The 19,498-nt window shown below is 44.1% G+C and overlaps 1 protein-coding gene across 1 annotated transcript in view; it reads right to left on the reverse strand.

Annotated features, from left to right (window-relative positions):
- rsrc1 (arginine/serine-rich coiled-coil 1) overlaps positions 1 to 19,498 on the reverse strand; it is a 189,883-nt gene that overhangs the window by 25,396 nt on the left and 144,989 nt on the right. The window contains exon 7 of the mRNA XM_020507583.2: positions 4,201 to 4,269. Coding sequence (XP_020363172.1) covers positions 4,201 to 4,269 — 69 coding nt within the window. The remainder of the gene's footprint in view (positions 1 to 4,200; positions 4,270 to 19,498) is intronic.

The raw sequence follows: 19,498 nt of genomic DNA on the forward strand, positions 1-19,498 counted from the left end.
CTGTTAATTGAAATGCATTTCAGGTGACTATCTCATGAAGCTGGTTGAGAGAATGCCAAGACTGTGCAAAGCTGTCATCTAGACAAAGGGTGGCTACTTTGAAGAATATAAAATAAATGTTTATTTGTTTTACACTTTTTTTGGTTACTACATAATTCCAAACGTGCTATTTCTTAGTTTTGATGTCCACTATTATTCTACAATGTAGAAAATAGTCAAAATAAAGAGAAACCCTGGAATGAGTAGGCGTGTCCAAACGTTTGACTGGTACTGTATATATACACAGTATATATAATGAGATTTGGCAGTGGACCCTCTTGCAGCAGTAAACACACTGTGTGTAAGAACGGGAGGAATCGAGGAGGGAGGTACAGGCTGAAATGACAAATGTACTGCCTGTGCAACCTAGCACTTTTCTACTATCCATATCTACTAATGTATGTTATTGTATGTATATTTCAGCTGTCACAACAGCTTGTGCTATATCTTGTGAAAAGGGGGAGCTGGAGTGTTTAACCATGTCCAATGTGAGTTTAGGTTGTTTTAAGTAACAGGTTCCTATCACAAATGTATGGCAAATCTCATTTGTAGCCTTCATATAGTTAGTTATAGTGCATTCAGAAAGTATTCACACCCCTTGACTTTTCAACATTTTGTGGTTTTACAGCCTGAATCTAAAATGGATTCAATTGAGATGTTATGTTACTGGCCTACACACAATACTCCATAAAGTCAAAGTTGAATTTAGTTTTTTGAAAATTTTACAAATGAATTACAAATGAAAAGCTGAAATGTCTTGAGTCAATAAGTATTCAAACCCTTTGTTATGGCAAGCCTAAATAAGTTCAGGAAACCGTTCAATGTAACCGCTCAGGGCTTCACCATGAGGCCAATTGTGATTTTAAAACAGTTACACAGTTTTAATGTCTGTGATAGGAGAAAACTGAGGATGGATCAACAACATTGTAGTTACTCCACAATACTAACCTAATTGACAGAGTGAAAAGAAGGAAGCCTGTACAGACTACAAATATATATTTTTAAATGCATCTTATTTGCAACAAGGCACTAAAGTATTGCTGGAAAGAATTTGGCAAAGCAATTCCCTTTTTGTCCTGAATACAAAGTGTTGTATTGGATTTGCCACAAACATATTACTCATTCCCACTCTCCATATTTTCAAGCATAGTGGTGGTTGCATCATGCTATGGGCAATGTTCCCTCAAATTCTCTGGGTGCACTGAGCAAATGTTTGGTCTAGTGAGTGGAAACCTGTACCTTGCAAGAATTTTGTGCAAATTCTGTGCAACTCCCAGCGCATTTATAGTGATCACTGAGGTTGTACCCTTACAGTTTTAGACAGTACACAAAAGGCTTGTGTGGCTATTTGAGCATAATGTAAGCCTACCAACAAAACCAATGGAGCAAATCCCATAACATTTTCAAATGTAAATAGCTTTTGATTTCTATGATATATCCTCCAGTAGCTTATATGAGGTGTTCAATGCAGGCCTACATTGTATTCAACTTTTAAAAATGTTTTTACATTATGAAGGGCTTGACATGAATGAATGATTTTATACTTGGTCTGTAACACCATGGGCCAAATAGGTGAGTGTAAATTGCATTGTGTTGTATGATGCAAGAAACCACTTTACAAAATAAAATGTATCATTATTACCATACAGAGACTTAGACGATGTAGGCGACCCCTCTGCCTATTGGCTTATTTGCATATTCAAGCCTGTCTCGAAATAGACATAAGCTTTATACCTGACTGTTTTTTTCAAAGACTAATTGAAACGTAGCCTACACGTTTTGTGCTCTTGTAGGAAGCAGTAACTACCCATTGCGGTACTATACTTATCTATAACTGGGCTAATAACTTGCTAACTAGCAAAGAATAACAACAAATGTGCACCTGCGACGCTCTGATCTGATCTAAAAAAGCGTGTTCACTCGCCGGGTGATTTTGTATTTATTTTATTAAACCTTTATTTAATTAGGCAAGTCAGTTAAGAACAAATTCTTATTTACAATGACGGCTTACCAAAAGGCAAAAGGCCTCCTGCAGGGACGGGGGCTGGGATTAAAAATGAAAACATACAGTAGGACAACACACACATCACAACAAGACAGACACCACAACACTACATAAAGAGAGACATAAGACAGCACAACGTGGCAGCATGGTGTTTTCCTAGAGGAAAACCTGGTTCAGTTTGCTTTCCACCAGACACTGGAAGATGAATTCACCTTTCAGCAGGTCAATAACCTATAACACAAGGCCAAATCTACACTGGAGTTACTTACCAAGAAGACAGTGAATGTTCCTGAGTGGCCAAGTTACAGTTTTGACTTAAATCTGCTTGAAAATATAAGGCAAGACCTGAAAATGGTTGTCTAGCAAGTATCAACAACCAATTTGACAGGACTTGAAGAATTTTGAAAAGAATAATGGGCAAATGTTTCACAATCCAGGTGTGGAAAGCTCTTAGAGATTTACCTGGAAAGACTCACGGCTGTAATTGCTGCCAAAGGTGATTGTAACGTACTGGGGTTGAATACTTTCCTAATCAAGATATATTAGTGTAAAACTGTTCATTATTATTATTATTATTATTATTATTATTATTTTATTACAAATGTTCAGATTTTTCTTCCAATTTGACAGACTATTTTGTGTAGCTCGTTGACAGAAAAATGACAATGAAATCCATTTTAATCCCACTTTGTAACAACAAAATGTGGAAAAAGTCAAGGGGTGTGAATAGTTTCTGAAGGCACTGTAAGTGAAGACTGAAGAAGTTGGCCAATTGCTCACTGTTCAGCCTGTCTGTCTTTCTGCTTGTACGCCAGCACGTCTGTCTGCTTGCCCATCTGCCTGCCCATCCGTCTGTCACCACCACTCAGCTACACAAACCCAGTATGTATTGATGTTACACAGAGCATTATGGGCAATGTTCCCTCTAAACTGTGCGCATGCGCGGGCAGTGCCACACAGTTCCCCAGGAACTGTCCCGCAGCGTGCAGAAGAAATATCAGCCCACGGAGAGAAGCACTAGATTGAACTTCAACTTTCTAGTTTTCTCCTAGTTAGTTAACACTATCAATGTATCCCTTTACTGTGGCAATAGTGATAAAATCAACGCAATATTAGCCACTTTCAACACAACATACCGGAACAAAATCTATGCAAGAGATTTTGTTATAGACTGAACGCATCGGAGTAGGATTCTATTGCGCAGAGCTCAGCCTGTACTCTACACAGACATGTGCAGCATAACCAAGTAGAGATGCAGTAGGCCTGTATGCAAATAGACCATTGTCATATTTGGATCTGTGCCATTTACTTTGAACTGGACTGTGTTTACAGCTGTGGTCGGGAGTAGATGAACTTGTTTTGAGATCAAAGCGAGAGCTTCATGTAGCCACGTGTGCACATTTTGTTCATATCCTTTGCTAGTTAGTGAGTTATTAGCCCAGTTAAAGATCATTTGTTGTCAGCAATAGGAGAGTGATTGCTTCCTACAAGAGCACAAAACGTGTACAGTTCTAGACATCTTTGAAAAGCAAGTCAGGTAAAGAGCTGTTTTTTTGTCTTAAAGGGGCAGTGTTTTATTTTGAAACAGGCTTGAATATGCTAAGTAGCCAATAGGCAGAGGGTAGCATAATTTGTCTGATTCTCTGTAATAATGGTATGGGAATAATAATGCATTTTCTTTTGTAAAGTGGTTTCTTGCATCAAACACAACAACATTTTCAGTCACCTCCTTGTCTGAAGTACAAGTGTATAAACAGGTTAGTGTCAAGCCCTGTATGTTTAAAAAATAAATAAAAATAAGTAAATTAAAGTCTCATGAAATGTAGGCCTATATTGAACGCCACACATTGGCTGCTACTGTAGGCTGCATGATAGAATCGCTATTTCCATGTTAAAATTTTAAGGGATGCATTTTCTCCATTGTTTTTAATGGTAGGCCACTCTGGTAGGCCTACATTATGATCAAATAGCCACAAAAACCTACTTGGCCACTGTTAAAACTGTAACTTACAGTGGGTACAGGGTCAGTGTTCTGAAATTTGCTCAGTGCCACATTTTTGTTTTAGGGAACATTGATTATGTGTACTCTAATACATCATGCTACACAGCCCACCTCTACAGTACCACCTCCACTACTAAACATTGACCAGGCTCACCTTCCAACTTCATCTTCTTGGCCTCCTCGTCCTTCCTCTCCTTGGCTTTCAGCACCTCATCGGTTTTAGCTGGAAGAGAAAGAAACCCTCATGAGCAGAGCAAATAGCACATTTCTTTATCTCTTGTAGCAACAACATTACCAGCACACGTCGCTGAGCAGTGTATTTGTATCAAGTGTTGTAGTGTTTTCTCTGTTGTTCCCTAACCCGATAAACACGATAACCTCTCTCACTTTTAATATAGAGACCTACCTAGCTTAGTCTTATGTTGAATAACCCACCTAACTCTTTAGGTTTAATATCTCACTCTTGAATTTAATAACTGAACTCGGGCCTTAGATTTAATTGCTTATCGTTCCTCTTAAACCTATTAACCCATCTCCCGGATCTGGTTTCTTACGGTCTCAGGGGCCACCCAGGCTCTGCTTTTGGCCTGCGCATTATCCCAATGAATTGTTCTCCCAGCGTAGTAATAGGAAATCAGCTCAGAAAAAGCGACTGGCTGTAGAGTAAGAGATAAATCAGATCTGGGGGGGCCTCTTGGTTTGCTAGTTTATTGAATCTAAATTGCAGCCCCCTCGCCCCTCCGGCCCCCTTGTGTGGCGCCCCATGCACATCATCCATCTTGTAGGCTGATAATGGAGCCGGCCCAATTCCACCTGATGTTTGCATTATTACATTTTAGCACGCTAACGAGCTGCGGCTAATCCAGCCAGAGAAGAGGAGGAGGACGGGATTGGATGCAGCAGGCGGGGCCTGCATGGCATTTTTTTTGTATTATTCTCTCTTGGTCTCTCCGTTCCTCGATGATGATTTGAATGAAACATAGACCCGGCGTCGCTACATAGCTCTGTAGGCCCCGGGGCTCCCCGAGCTGCAATTACACATATAATCACAATTGGATTTCAACAGAGCCCACAATTCTCATCCCCTCCTTCCAGCCAAGACAGAATGAAGTGTAAATGAAGTGAAAGACTTCTGCCATCCCCAACACTTTGTTTTATTATGACCTAATTTAATCAAAGTCCCCATCACAGAATTCTCAGGAAGGCAACGATGAACTGGAGTCTCTAATAGACGAAGAGATATACTGCCAATATTGTTCTCTATACGCTGACAGATATTCCCCATAATCTATTCATATTGTGTATATCTGGCCGTGTGTATGCTGTTGTTTATGAGTGTACATTACCAGTGTGCTGGCTATATAACAGTGGCGTGGTAAGCTTGTATTAAGGTTGTACTAATGTTTTCCAGTAGCTCTCCTTATTGATGTAATTAAATAGGATCTGGCTCCGTTGTGAGGCCCGACTTTCATTGTTTGTGGGGGCAGGATCCCCTGGAGGCAGAGCGGAGATGAGAGATTGATAAACAGTTTGATTTTGTGCTATCGCCCCGAGCAGTATACTGGAGAGACGGAGAGAGAGAGAGAGAGAGAAAAGAGAGAGAGAGAAAGAGAGAAGAGAGAGAAGAGAGAAGAGAGGAAGGGAGGGTGAGAAACAGAAACAGGGAGAAAGTGTGCAAAGCAGAAGGATAAGAGAACCAAGTAAAGGGCTGGAGGGGGGAAACAGAAACAGAAAATAAATGACAAATCACTCTTCACTGTCTCACTTCTTTCAGTCTATTTTCACCTCTCTTATCTGTCTCACTTACCCCCGTCTGTCTCACTCCGTGGCTAGTGGTGATGGAAGGGAGGTGGTAACTTGGCGGGATTAGGGAAGTTAGAAGCCATTTGGAGCTAAGTCATTGTGCTAAAGAGGCAGAACGTCAGTCACATCAGACTGTGGCTGTTGAGTTAAGCAGCCGTGGCACTAGTGTGACAGCCGTTTTGTCTATGGCAATTACTATACAAAAACGGCAGCCGAGGAGTCACAGGGAGAGGGCACAACTTATGGCGTGCATCGGTGTGTGTAAACACACTAGCACGTGGGCGCAAACACACCCCTAGTCCATCCATATGCAGTCACACAAAGACCTGTTCGCTCTACTTCCACATACTGTATGCACTCACAAACAAACACAGTACACCCACATTCATTTCAAATTAGTTCTCGAGTACAGTGTTCTCCTCTCCCCTCTCTGTTTTGGAAAAGTTTAAACTCATTAAGTGTAATGTTATTGCAGACTCAATTTTACACCGCTCACTCATCAACTAGTAAGATAGCAATAAAGCCCAATGGCCCCTCGGAGACGTTAATGCTTTGAAATAAATGATATACTGCAACAGAAACGTAATTAATTTACAGGCCGTATTGATAGCCCTGCCATTCTCGGCACTATCTTTTTTAATCTCGGCTAACATCTTCATTATTGGGGGAAATCGCCCGAGTGAAGGAACCGAGTCATCGCTGATGAATTGCCTGAGAGAGATGCGGCAGCCCACTCAAATGTTGTGTCTCGGCGCATCAATTTCTCTTAAGCATTTCATTATGGCGAACAATAAACAGCGTTGGCTATGACATGTTTTTAACGGTGTAGTAAGTAGAGGAAGTGGATTCTAGGTATATGAGAGGGTGATTCAAATCAGTCTGTTCTTATTCTGGTTTATGCGAGGAAGACACGTACCTTGAATACCTTCAAACACCTGTGTTATTTGACAAAGGCAAAAAAAGAAAGGCACAATGTGTGTAATAGAGAAGCATGTTTGTTGTATGCACGTATTCGAGACAGACACACAGCAAAATAGGTTTTGTGTGTGTGAGGTTGGAGGTTACCGTTATTAAGACAGTTACTCACTCTATGGACACTATGTTAACAAACCTCCTTCAATGCCATACAACACTCCTTCCTTGGCCTCCAACTGCTTTAAAATGCTAGTAAAACTAAACCGATTGGTGCCCGCACCCGCCCGTCTGACCAGCATCAACCACTCTGGACGGTTCTGACTTAGAATATGTGGACAACTACAATACCTAGGTGTCTGGTTAGACTGTAAACTCTCCTTCCAGACTCACATTAAGCATCTCCAATCCAAGATTAAATCTAGAATCGGCTTCCTATTTCCCAACAAAGCATCCTTCACTCATGCTGCCAATCATACCCTCGTAAAACTGACTGTCCTACTGATCCTCGACGATGTCATTTACAAAATAGCCTCCAACACTCTACTCAGCAAATTGGATGTAGTCTATCACAGTGCCATCTGTTTTGTCACCAAAGCCCCATATACCACCCACCACTGTGACCTGTATGCTCTCATCGACTGGCCATCGCTACATATTCGTCACCAGACCCACTGGCTCCAGGTCATCTATAAGTCTTTGCTCGGTAAAGCTCCGCCTTATCTCAGCTCACTGGTCACCATAGCAACATCCACCCGTTTGCATGCGCTCCAGCAGGTATATTTCACTGGTCATCCCCAAAGCCAACACCTGCTTTGGCCACCTTCCTTTACAGTTCTCTGCTGCCAATCACTGGAACGAATTGCAAAAATCACTCCAGCTTCTGGAGACATATCTCCCTCACTAACTTTAAGCATCAGCTGTCAGAGCAGCTGACTGATCACTGTACCTGTACACAGCCCATCTGTAAATAGCACACCCAACCACATCATCCCCATATTGTTACATATTTTTTTGCTCTTTTGCACCCCAGAATCTCTACTCACTCTCTCTCACACCATCATCTGCACATCTATCACTCCAGTGTTAATGTTACATTTTAATTATTTTGCCTCCATGGCCTATTTATTGCCTTATCTCCCTAATCTTACTATATTTGCACACACTGTACATAGATTTTTCTATTGTGTTATTGACTGTACATTTGTTTATCCCATGTGCAACTCTGTGTTGTTTTTGTCTCACTGCTTTGCTTTATCTTGGCCAGGTTGCAGTTGTAAATGAGAACTTGTGGCCTACCTGGTTAAATAAAGATGAAAAAAACAAAAAAATAAAACTTAAACTGGCAGAGAAAATCTACCTTAGAGCATGACTCAGAGGCATAGCCCCCCCCCCACCACCACACTCCTACTCCAAAAACACCCAACTCTACCTATTCTCCTCCATCACATCCATTCATCCCTGAGCACCAGTGCTCTCGCTTTCTTTCTCTCTCCCCTTCAGCCTCAGGCCTCTCAATCAAACCAAACAACACTCATCCTGCTCCTCTGTGATTAATTACTCAAGCCAGAATATCAAAATCAAACACCCCCGTGTGAGGAAAAGGGGCTCCGCTTTAGAGCACTGCGCCCACCGAGGGCAGACAGACAGGGGGACGGGAGGCTACGCTTCCCTGCCTGCCTCACACACACCTCTACCCCCATCCAGCCCCCACCCCCTTAGAGAAGTCCGGTCCATGGGGGAACAACCCTTGCCCAACCCTTGCCCCACTCACACCCCGCTAGTCTCCTCTGCATTTCCCTCTCGTTCGTAAGGTCACTGGTCCATCAGGCGCTCGCTCCCCTTTCAACCCAGAAGCAGGGGTTTTACTACTACTAAGTCTGTATCATAATGGCACCCTATTCCCTTCGTAGTGCACTCATTTTGATCAGGGCCCCAAAGTAGTGCACTACATAGGGAATAGGGTGCCTTTTAGGATGCATCATACTACAACTGCTAGTAGTGATGGCGGTGGCGGTGGAGGTCGTGGTGTAAGGAGGGGGAGAGGGAAGGGTTTTTAGACTGATCTACACTGACTAACTAATCAGATGGGAACAACATCCATCACTTTCCCTCAACAGGGCTCTCTATTACCCCCTCTAACATCCCATTCACATCACCCAAACACCTATAGCTATAAGCCACATCGAGACATGATCTGTGTCCGAAATGGCACCCCATGCACAATGTAGTGCACTACTTTTGACCAGAGCCCCGTGGGATCTCCTACGGGCCCCGGTCAAAAGTAGTGCACTAAATAGGGAATAGGGTGCCATTTGGGATGCACAGAGACGTTAACGAGAGAAGGGACCGGAGGAAATCAACGCAAACAATGGAGTGGACGGAGGGGAATAGATAGAGTGGATTGTGCGAGGGAGTAGCCTGGAGGAAGAGCTCATTTACACACTACAGACTCCACTCGAAGAACCCCCAGGAAATGCAAACAGAACCTCTGGTCTACTGACACAGCTCAATAAGTTTTGCGGAACAACAAAGACTAACAGTAAGCAAATAGTATCAAACCAAAATGGAAAACAGTGAGATAGAAAAACGTACAGAAGCACTGTTCTGACTGAAATAGAGATGCTAAAAAAAGTCAGCTTCTGAGTATTACCCACTCCTCAACATGTTATGGATGTGTGGGTAGGGGTGTGTGTGTGTGTTAGTGATGCGTGGGTCAGCTGTTTGTTTGCCCGCAATTGCTAATAACCCAGGTCTTAATTGAAAGAAAAAAAGAAAAATCAGCAGACACCAAGCCCTCCATGGAATGAGTGACACCCCCTGCCCTAGAAGACTAAATAAACCCTTGCTCACGTGAAAATATGTCATACAGCGATAGAATGAAAGCTTTTTAATCTAGCTGACATCTGTAAAGTTTGTTGTTTCATCTCGGCTTCTCTCTCGCAGCAAAGACGTTTAGGGACAGTTCCCTTGACGTGCCATATATGAAGTCCCCGTCTTGTGACTGTCGAATTTATATAGCACCTCACAATCATCACACAACATCTTTCCCAAGCTACTGTTCAGGACCTCCCTTCTCTTTATTTTCAACTCTCTATTTTGCAGCTTTTCTCTTATTGAATGAAACTCAAACATTGTCCTTTTTCCCTCAGTGGATCAAAGTTAACTTTTTCTGCTCAAAAGCATTTGGCGTGTATTTGGCGTGCGTACAGTTGGCCCTAAAGCTTAGGCACTAACACCAGATAAAACATTATGAAAGAAAAACCTCAACGTAGCCCATAGATATGAATTGCACAAGAATTATACATTTATGGATTTTTTTCTGCATTGTTTCTACTTAATTCAACACAATCTTTTTATGACCCTAAACTCGCCCGCCCCGCAGATATAACCGCGGGAACTGCGGGTTATAAGTCAATCTGCGCATCACTAGTATGTGTGTGTGTGTGTGAGTGTGTTTGTACTGTATGTGTGTATGTGCGTTTACAGAATGTGTGTTTGTGTTCGTGGGTGCGTATGTGTGTGTGTATGGAGAGTAGAAGGGGGGTTCCTGTTATCCACCCGCCAATCAAAGTGAATCTGAATGTCAGGAGGAGAGGAAGCATGATAAATCAACCTTACGCCCAACGACAAACATAATATTAGCAGCAGCACCACGCGATTGGAGAAATGTCCCATTGAATCAGGAATGCACTTTACAGTGCGCCACAGCCAGGCAACCTGCACAATGCAGACACACATACGTACACACACACACATCCATCCAGCCGTCCACAGGCCAGGAGACGAGAGGAGAGACAGATTTAAGTGAATAGGATGAAAGGATAAAATTATCAACTGTTAAATGAAATTGAACCCTTGCGGCCTCTCTAGGCTTCCTTTAGCACTAGAATGCATGTGGCGTCACAGTTCGGAATAATGAGGGCAAGAGGTGAAGTGATTCTCACCAGGGCACCGCCACTATCTGCCACTAGGTGGCACAGGATACTGTGTGCCATAGTAACAGATGAGAATTACCAGAGGCCTGTGTGTGGGTGTATACGTGCAGATGGGCTTAAGTGCATGTAGTCCTATTAAAACCAGTTCATGTACACCTTGTAAGGCATAATTTTGAACAGGGGAATCAGGCTGGTGCTTTAATTTAATTGAACAGTTGAACAATAGGTGGGTAGAGAAGCATGATAAAAATGTATTCACAATAATACACAGACAATTATGGACAAAAATACACTGAAACAGTGACTTCATGTTTTCTATAGTAAATAGAATGTTTGAGCAAAAAACCTGGCATGTATTCATTAGTGCACACTGTTGCAACATTTTTCACAACAGCAAACGTTTTGCACTAAAAAACACAAGTTTTAATTGGACAAATTCAGGGAGGTCACTCCCTGTTTCGTCCTGTTCGATTTTGTTCGGTTCCAAGTGAATACACCCCTGATAAGGGAGGGCAGAGACACCAAACCAACTACACGGCCTGCCATCCAGCCGTGGCCTCTGATCTACTATCAAGAGAATGTAATGACGGCCCATAAAATATTAACAAACAAAACAATTAGAACGAGATATCTTACCAATTCAATCAATTATTCATTGACAATCGTCTCAGAGGCTGCTTTATTCCCTGTATTTCCTGCTATATTCTTAGAAAAAGCTTCAATTACGAGGCTACACAATGGTTCTATCCCATCCTGATGATGGATCACCCTAGTGCACAACAGTTTATTTCACCTTTATTTAAACAGGTAGGCCAGTTGAGAACAGGTTCTCATCTACAACTGCCACCTGGCCAAGATAAAGCAAAGCAGTGCGACAAAAACAAAAGTTACACACAAACAGAGTTACACATAAACAAACGTACAGTCAATTACACAATATTTTTTGTTGTTGTTAAAAATCTATATACAGTGTGTGCAAATGTAGAAGAGTAGAGAGGTAAAGCAATAAACAGGCCATAGAGGCGAAATAATTACAATTTAGCATTAACACTGGAGTGATAGATGTGCAGATGATGATGTGCAAGTAGAGATACTGGGGAGCAATAGCGCAAAAGGTTAAGTAATAATATGGGGATGAGGTAGTTGGGTGCGCTATTTGCAGATTGGCCATGTACAGTGAGCTGCTCTGACAGCTGATTCTGAAAGTTAGTGAGGGAGATGTAATTCTCCAGCTTCATTTTTGCAATTCGCTCCAGTCATTGGCAGCAGAGAACTGGAAGGAAAGGCGGCCAAAGGAAGTGTTGTCTTTGGGGATGACCAGTGAAATATACCTGCTGGAGCGCGTGCTACGGGTGGGTGTTGCTAACAGTAGTGCCATACATAGAGAATAGGGTGCCTATGGGCCCCTGGTCAAACGTTTTGTACAATATAGGGAATATGGTGCCATTTGGGACGTAGGCTGACTGTCTACGGGACTACGGGAGGGGAAGAGGCACAATCAGAGAAATTACACTCGTCTCACTGAGGAGGCTTGAAATAAAAGCAGAGTTCTTCAGGCTGATGAGAAATCCAATTAATTCAAAACCATTTGCGGTGATGAGGAGGAGACGTTCGCTCTCTCTTTCACCCAAGATTTTCAACAGATGCCAATCAAGCTGCGAGTAGGAGGGGTGATATGAGGGGTGCAGAGAAGCCAGTTTTCACCGATCTCGGAATCAGAAACACATTTCCAAATGAGAAAAAAAAAAAAAAACGTTTTTACGCATTTTCAGAGAGGAAACAAACTGTGTCTATGTGAGACCACAGATGATTTTCTACTTAATAATCAGAATGAATCATGAGGTTTAAGGTCAACAGCTTGGTAGAGAGACGGTAAAGGCAAGTTTTCATTTTCCACATGAGACATCTTAGGCTCTGCTTTGCCTGCTTTTATTCAGGACCAGTTAAGAGTTCCAGTGGACTATGCTGCTGTTTGTTTATGGGCTGTTGGAGCTGCTCTCTGTGCCCAGAGATGAGGTGAGCCCCCCCCCCCCAATGCATAGGTTACAGAGGCGAGGGTCCTAGTCTCCTATCCTGGGGCCAGAACCTTCCACAGCAAGGCTAGGGGGCTCACTTCATGTGGGTGCAGGAGAGTGAAGAGTGTGTGTGTGTGTGTGTGCGCATGTGTGGTTCAGCACAGCAGGCCCACAACCTTCCTCTCCCAAACCAAAGACCGAAGCTTTCCCATAATTCCACAGTTTCACCGCTGCCATTTAGGGTACGGGGGCCAACACCTTCAGTCAGAAAAAGGGCTTCTGGGAAAGGCATGAAGGATCACAGGCCTCTCGCAGTCAGGTTGGGGTCAGGGTGAGATGACCTTGTGGACCGTACATAGCCCTGAGGTTGAAAACATAAACACTTACTATTGAACAGCCAACCAGAGTTCACTACCACTATGCCAAACAGAGTACATAGAAGTGCCTTGACAAACACTAGAAAATATAGACAAGGTCCTGAAAGGGCTTCATGAAGAAAATACATAATGCAGATATCAGAGTGAAATATTCACGAGGGCTGGGACACTGGATGACACCTCTCCCCCTCCATCCCTCCACCCTCACCCTGACCAGGTCTCTTTGTCACTCTCCTCTGCCCTTTTCTTGCTCCCTTGGTGTATCTCTCTCTCCCCATATGCTGCTCTCCCTCTCGCCTCTCCTTCCGCTGTGCTGCTCTCTCTCCTCCTGCTGTGGCAGGAGACTGCCTCTTTGAACTGGTCCACTGCTGGGATTTAGGAGGGATGGAGGGAGGGGTGGGGTGGCACACAATACATGTCTAACATGCTGTGTTTATTTTTAAGGATGGGGTGTCTTTAAGTGTTCTTGTGTATTTCCGCTAAGAATGTGTGTCTGTGGTAGAGTATCAGCGTGTGTGTATGCATATTGTCATTGTGCACATGGGTGGGGAAGGGTGTGTGCGCATGGTGTGTGGGTGTAGTGGGAAGCATACGAGTGTGTAGCAGGGTGTGTGTTCCTGACTCGCTGTGTGGTGAGAGTGCTGATGTGATGAATGGAGAATAATAGGCTGGGTTTCCGCACTGACAGACAGCGCAGGATCTCATTGTGACTGAGTGGGCGAGAAGAGGGAGGCTTGCAGCTTGAGCCGGACCCCCGCACATGAAACACAAACTCTGGGCGCTAATCGGCCGGCCGACACAAGGCGAATCAGGAGGGCGGCCACTTAGAAAGAGAAAAGAGGGAGACCCAGGCCCGGTGTAGTCTCAATAGGGCTCAGCAAGACTGTTGATATCAGATAACAAACATGGAGGACAAAGGAGGTGGAGACTTGGTGGTCCTCTGGGCCTGTGTGTGTGTGTGTGTGTGTGTGTGTGTGTGTGTGTGTGTGTGTGTGTGTGTGTGTGTGTGTGTGTGTGTGTGTGTGTCTGTGTCTGTCCAAAGCCCCCTCTGGAGAAGGAGAGAGATGAGGATGTGGCCCCTGGACTACAAACAGCAAGGACAAGACGCTCCACTGAACACTACAGGCTAAAATAGAGAAGGGAGCAGAGAGACAGAACACATCATTAGAAGAGCTTTCTAACGATTGCGAGAGAGATGGGTTTTGCCCGATCAGGTATGAGAAAGAAAAATACAGCTATCTAGGTATAGTTCTTATTTTATACAGAGAGATAAAAAGAGTGAAACAATAAGAGAGAAATAATGAGAGAGCAGGGCAGAGAGAGGACCGGCCAGGGAGAGAGAGAGAGAGAGAGAGCGGTAGAAATGAGCCCCCCCCTCTAAGGCACCCAAGCAAACCCCCTTCTCTCTCCTGTCTCATCTCTTAATGCTTATTTTCACCACTTTGCTTAAAATATTGATAATCAATTAGGCCCACGTCTGTTTTGCTACAGAATCTGTGTCACGGTCTATCCCACTGTCAGAGCCAATTCGCTGCTCATTCAAAGTTCATTTTTCCCCTTGGCCGATTTCTGCCTTTGGAGGAGTCATTAACCGGGGAACATAGCCCGAGGTGCAATCACCTATTCTCTTTCATTACAGGGGAGATGGAGAAGGTGAGAGAGATTATTAGAACTTTGGAATGATCACAAAGCTTCGGAGTCGCCTGTCAGATCCCCCCTACGTGTAATTCATCTGGCCCCGGCTCCCCACTCACCCTCCTCGGCCCCCCTTTCCTCTCTCCTCCTCCCTCCTTTCCCCTGCGCCAGGGGTTTGGACGTAGACATTATTCATGAACATCTGCAGCGCGCTGAATATTCCCACTGCCTCCGCCATGATGAAAAGGGAGCTGCCCCTTTGACTTTAAAATTAACATGCCGGGCTAAAATATTACGGCCAAGCCGAGCACTTTCATTCTTTTTCCTCTGCGCAGTGCGCACAGAGATGGGATGGGAGGATGATATAGGTGGAAGGAGGAGTGAGGTACAATACGATACAGAGGGAGAAAAAGGAACACATCTTATATTGGAGATCTTCTAATATGGTTACAAAAACAAAAAAACTGTACCGACTGGAGAAAAAAAATCTACAATGTCATAATTAGGGCAGTAAGCATGTTCTGTAACCATGTTGGTTCTCTGTAGCCAACCCAGCCCAGGGTTGTGTTCATTAGGCACCAAACAGAAGGAATCCAGACTGAAACAGGGGGTTACAACGTGCACCTGTCCAATAAGAGATGCTACTCTTCGCGTTCCGTTGCAAAACTTTCAGTTGCGTGCCCTAATGAACACGACCCAGGCTGATGCAAGGAGTGTCCGTGCAGCAGGCAGACTTATGCTGTTCTCAGGTACAGCTCCCCCTGGGGGTCTCCACACAATGAAAGAACAGCCAGACATATAGACAGACGGACGGACAGGGAGGAGAGCCTTCTTCCTCCTCTCACACCAGTGGAGGAACTGCTGGACAGAAATCAAACTAGACACTGTGTTGTTTATCCTCATGATCACCCTCAGAGAGACTCAACAATTAAACTCCTTGGAGAGCTCCCTTTGGTTTCAAAACACCTTACAGAGGTAATAACATAACGTCATAGCTGGCCAACTATGATGAGTACATCAGTCCGGTTTTTGAGCATGTAACAGCCATTCATTTCACATCGCGCAAAAGGTTTTAGGTATTTATTTGTGCGTGCCGCCTCTTGCAATTTAGCGGCTGCATTTCGGTATGCGATGTGCACCCGTCTCGCCTTGCTGCTCCTCAGCAGTGCAGTATCGGGTGTTTCCATACCGTGTAACGGGCACAACATGAGAATGCCGGTCTGAGCCTTCGCCATCATTACAGCAACAACCAGCCTCGTTTTACAGCTCGTTAAAAAGCGCCCGCTGATTTGACACGTTCGCCAAACATGAGAACAATCGGATCAAATGTACACAACTTTCGAACTAATCTAATTTGCGGGCAGCTGCTGCAAACTACGGATGGGCCTTTAAACGGCTCCATCTGGGTTGACTTCTATCTCTCTCCTCCTTCTGAGCAACAAATGGGAGTAAATAATGAATAAATGCAGCAATACAAGAAAAATGTTTGTTTACAAACACACTCAAAAGGTTAAGTCAGTGGGGTTTGACATGGACTGAAATGGGTGCTTTTTGCCTCGACTCTTGTTTATTGCAAATGGCAGACCAAGTTCACTCTGGCAGTTAGAGGCAAAATGAGGCTTGACAGCTTTGTCAGGGAATTTGAGTGGTTCAGTGGCAGGGCAGGAATCGGGATGATTCTACGTCTTTCATCTCCAAATCGCGGCCGTACGCTCACCAAGCCTCCTCCACAGGAAAACAAAATTAAAACACACACACCCCGGCCTGCCACGGTTTTTGTGGATGACAGATGATTTTCCAACCCTCGTCAAATTAGAAAAAAGCTATATATAAAAATAAAAAAAATATGCAGACCAGAAGTTTGCATAGCAAACATGAAAAGAGATGTTATAACTCTTTCTGAAAACTAGAAATAAAAACACTAACAACTCCTGCTCTCCCTTTCTTGGCCGGTGCTGTATAAGAGCTGATGCCATCCCACTCATCATCACAGTGTTTGAGGACAGTTCTCTCTCGTCTCTTATGGGTTCATTTAAAGACTATGTCTAAGACTGCAGCTCGATTAGCTTGACCCTCCTCTGAACACTGCTTCTCCCAACAGAGAGCTTCCAACCACAGGCTGAGGGCCAACCTACAGGAGTCATTCCACTACCAGACACCCCACCGGCCCACTGCTCAGACCCCACCGCTGGGCACTGGGAGCCAGGCCCAGCTTCTCCATCTCTCCCCGACTCCCACTTGCCTCTAGGAAAGGCCGGTGGAGAGAGCTGGAGCGTGAGGAAGAGAGAGAGAAAAAGAGAAAAGTCAAGGTGATTGAAAGAAAAGGAGGGGACAAAGGAAGGGATAGAAGGAGGCCTTGCCACAAAGGTATTGTAGTAACACTCAGAGCCTTGACTCCTTCTGATCTGCCATATCCGCTCAGTCGCTTTTTCAATTTAGTGAATTTGTTCCTCTGTCTCTCCCAAGCGAGGCGGATGAGGTATGAAATTAATCTTTATCCACTTTTTGTGGCCTTACCTCCAAATGCACAATGTGTGTCGGTAATTAGCCGCAGTGCTTCATTCCAGAGCTCTGGCAGGCTCCTCCGTGTGCCAACTTTTTGCCTTTTGTTCTCGCCGCACAATGCCGCCCACTCCAGCCGTCTCTGTGCTTCCCTGCTCCACACCCACACAGGGCGTTACACAATTCCCTCCAAATGTGCTTCGATTTAAAAACCCATTACTTAGCCCCTGTTGTTTTGTTAAACGCAATTAAAAGAACACCCCCTTCATTTTATTTGGTGGAGCAGCCTTTGCGTTCCTTGGCCTTGGCTGGCGTAGCTAGCACGAGCCATGGCCGCCTCAGCCCGTCTAATTCGCAGGGTTTTGTTTGGATATAGGCTTAGTTTGCCTTTCCATTTGAAACTACTCTACTCTCTGCCTTGTTTTATTGCCGACTTGATCAGCTAGTAACTTAAAAAACAGGTCAATCAAGACAGATGCCAGCATGCAGCAAACCAGTGAATTATCCTGAACAAGGTTAAAAGGCTACTACTATACATTTCTGAAAAGCATTCCCGAACTCGAACATTTTTAAATCTCGATTTCAAAACATTCAGAGGGACAAAGTTACCTGGCCCAGGTAATGTTAATGATAGGTCTGGAGACCTTTTGGGGAGTGGGCCAGGGCAGGGTGGACAGCTGGCCTGTAATTCACGCTGAGACAATGACTCTGTAAACTACAGGCACACTCAGACACTCTCCCTCCTCCCCTTGATCTAAGCCTTTTGCTTCTAATTGAGTGGTTTGGAGTCTCTTCCCCACTTACATTAGCTCTGGAGTGAGATATGGAAACTTTTTAGGCGCGTGTGTAGGGAGGGTGTGCGTCTGTGTGCGCGCGGGCGTGTGTGTGCCTGGCTGAATGTGAGTGTGGACCGTGTGAAAATTGTAGCGTGGAACTCAGGTCACAACGTTTCAGGAGGATTCTGGGAAAAGGGCGTGGTTACAGAGGCAATTCCCATAGCGCTCTGGTCAATAGTAGGGCACTATGTGGGGAATAGGGTGCCATTTGGGATGTAGACAGAGCGAGAGGAAGAAGATATTAACTAGCATCATTCTCGGTGACTTCTCCTGTTTAACATAGCCAACAACGTCAGACATGTTTTTAACACCCAAGGAAAATAACACACATACTTTCCATGTACATTGTGATTTTAACGGCTCAGTTGATCAGAGCATGATGCTTGCAACAGTTCATTTCCAAGTAGGCTACTGTTTTCTTATTTAAAACTTTTTTTTTTACAAAACCTACGCATGCACAGCAACATTCTCTTACTACTAATGCCTTCATACATTTCTAATAAACTTGAAACTTCCAGTAAACCTCTACTGAGCTAACATTTAGGCGTACCCTCCTAATGCTGTACCTCAGTCCCCATTTCACCTGGTAACGCACGTCATCTATACAGCAGCCACAGCAGCTGCCACTTGGCCTATAAAGCACCCTCTAACACTTAACCAGTAGCACTCAGTGTGCACACTCATTTCCCTACACTGTGTTTAATAGCCACAATTATCAAGGAACCCTGGGTTTCATTTTCAGCTGACTTGTTGAATTGTCTGTAATTGCATTATGAAATGGAGTGTTGACTTGCTGTAATTGTGAGGTAATAGCACTTTAGTGATAATGAGAATGTTAGATATGACCGACTGTGCATATTAATCATTCCAGAAAAATTCTATCCGGCCCGCCTGCTAAAGGGCTTCCGTTTAATCAACTTAATTTATAAAACAACCAACTCATAAGGCAATTACACGTCTATATTTTAATCTAATGAATAATTCATTATGGACAGAATTGTTTATGCTGAAATTATTGTAGTTGCTTTTGTTAATCATCGACGGGAAACTGCACCAATGTTAGATTTGATATATTCAGTGAAGTGGGTGGCAGTGTCAAGCAGAGGTTTTTGGGTGAACCATCGGTTCTTTCGTTTAGGTCCTGAGGCTCAGGTCCACCACCTGCACCCCACTCTCTTCATCCAAAATACACACACCTCTCTCACACACCTCTCTCTCTCACACCTCTCTCTCTCTCACACACACACACACACACACACACACACACACACACACACACACACACACACACCTCTGCATAACTGCTAGCCCTTATCGATCCCCCTTTTAAGCTCCTGAATAATAAATTCCAGCCCCACGCCCAAAAAAGCCCCAACTGTGGCGCAAAACTGGCTTAAACTGGACTAATTACATCAGCGCTGAAAGGAAATCATT

Source organism: Oncorhynchus kisutch, linkage group LG18 (genome assembly GCF_002021735.2).
Source record: "Oncorhynchus kisutch isolate 150728-3 linkage group LG18, Okis_V2, whole genome shotgun sequence".
NCBI classification, from domain to species: domain Eukaryota; kingdom Metazoa; phylum Chordata; class Actinopteri; order Salmoniformes; family Salmonidae; genus Oncorhynchus; species Oncorhynchus kisutch.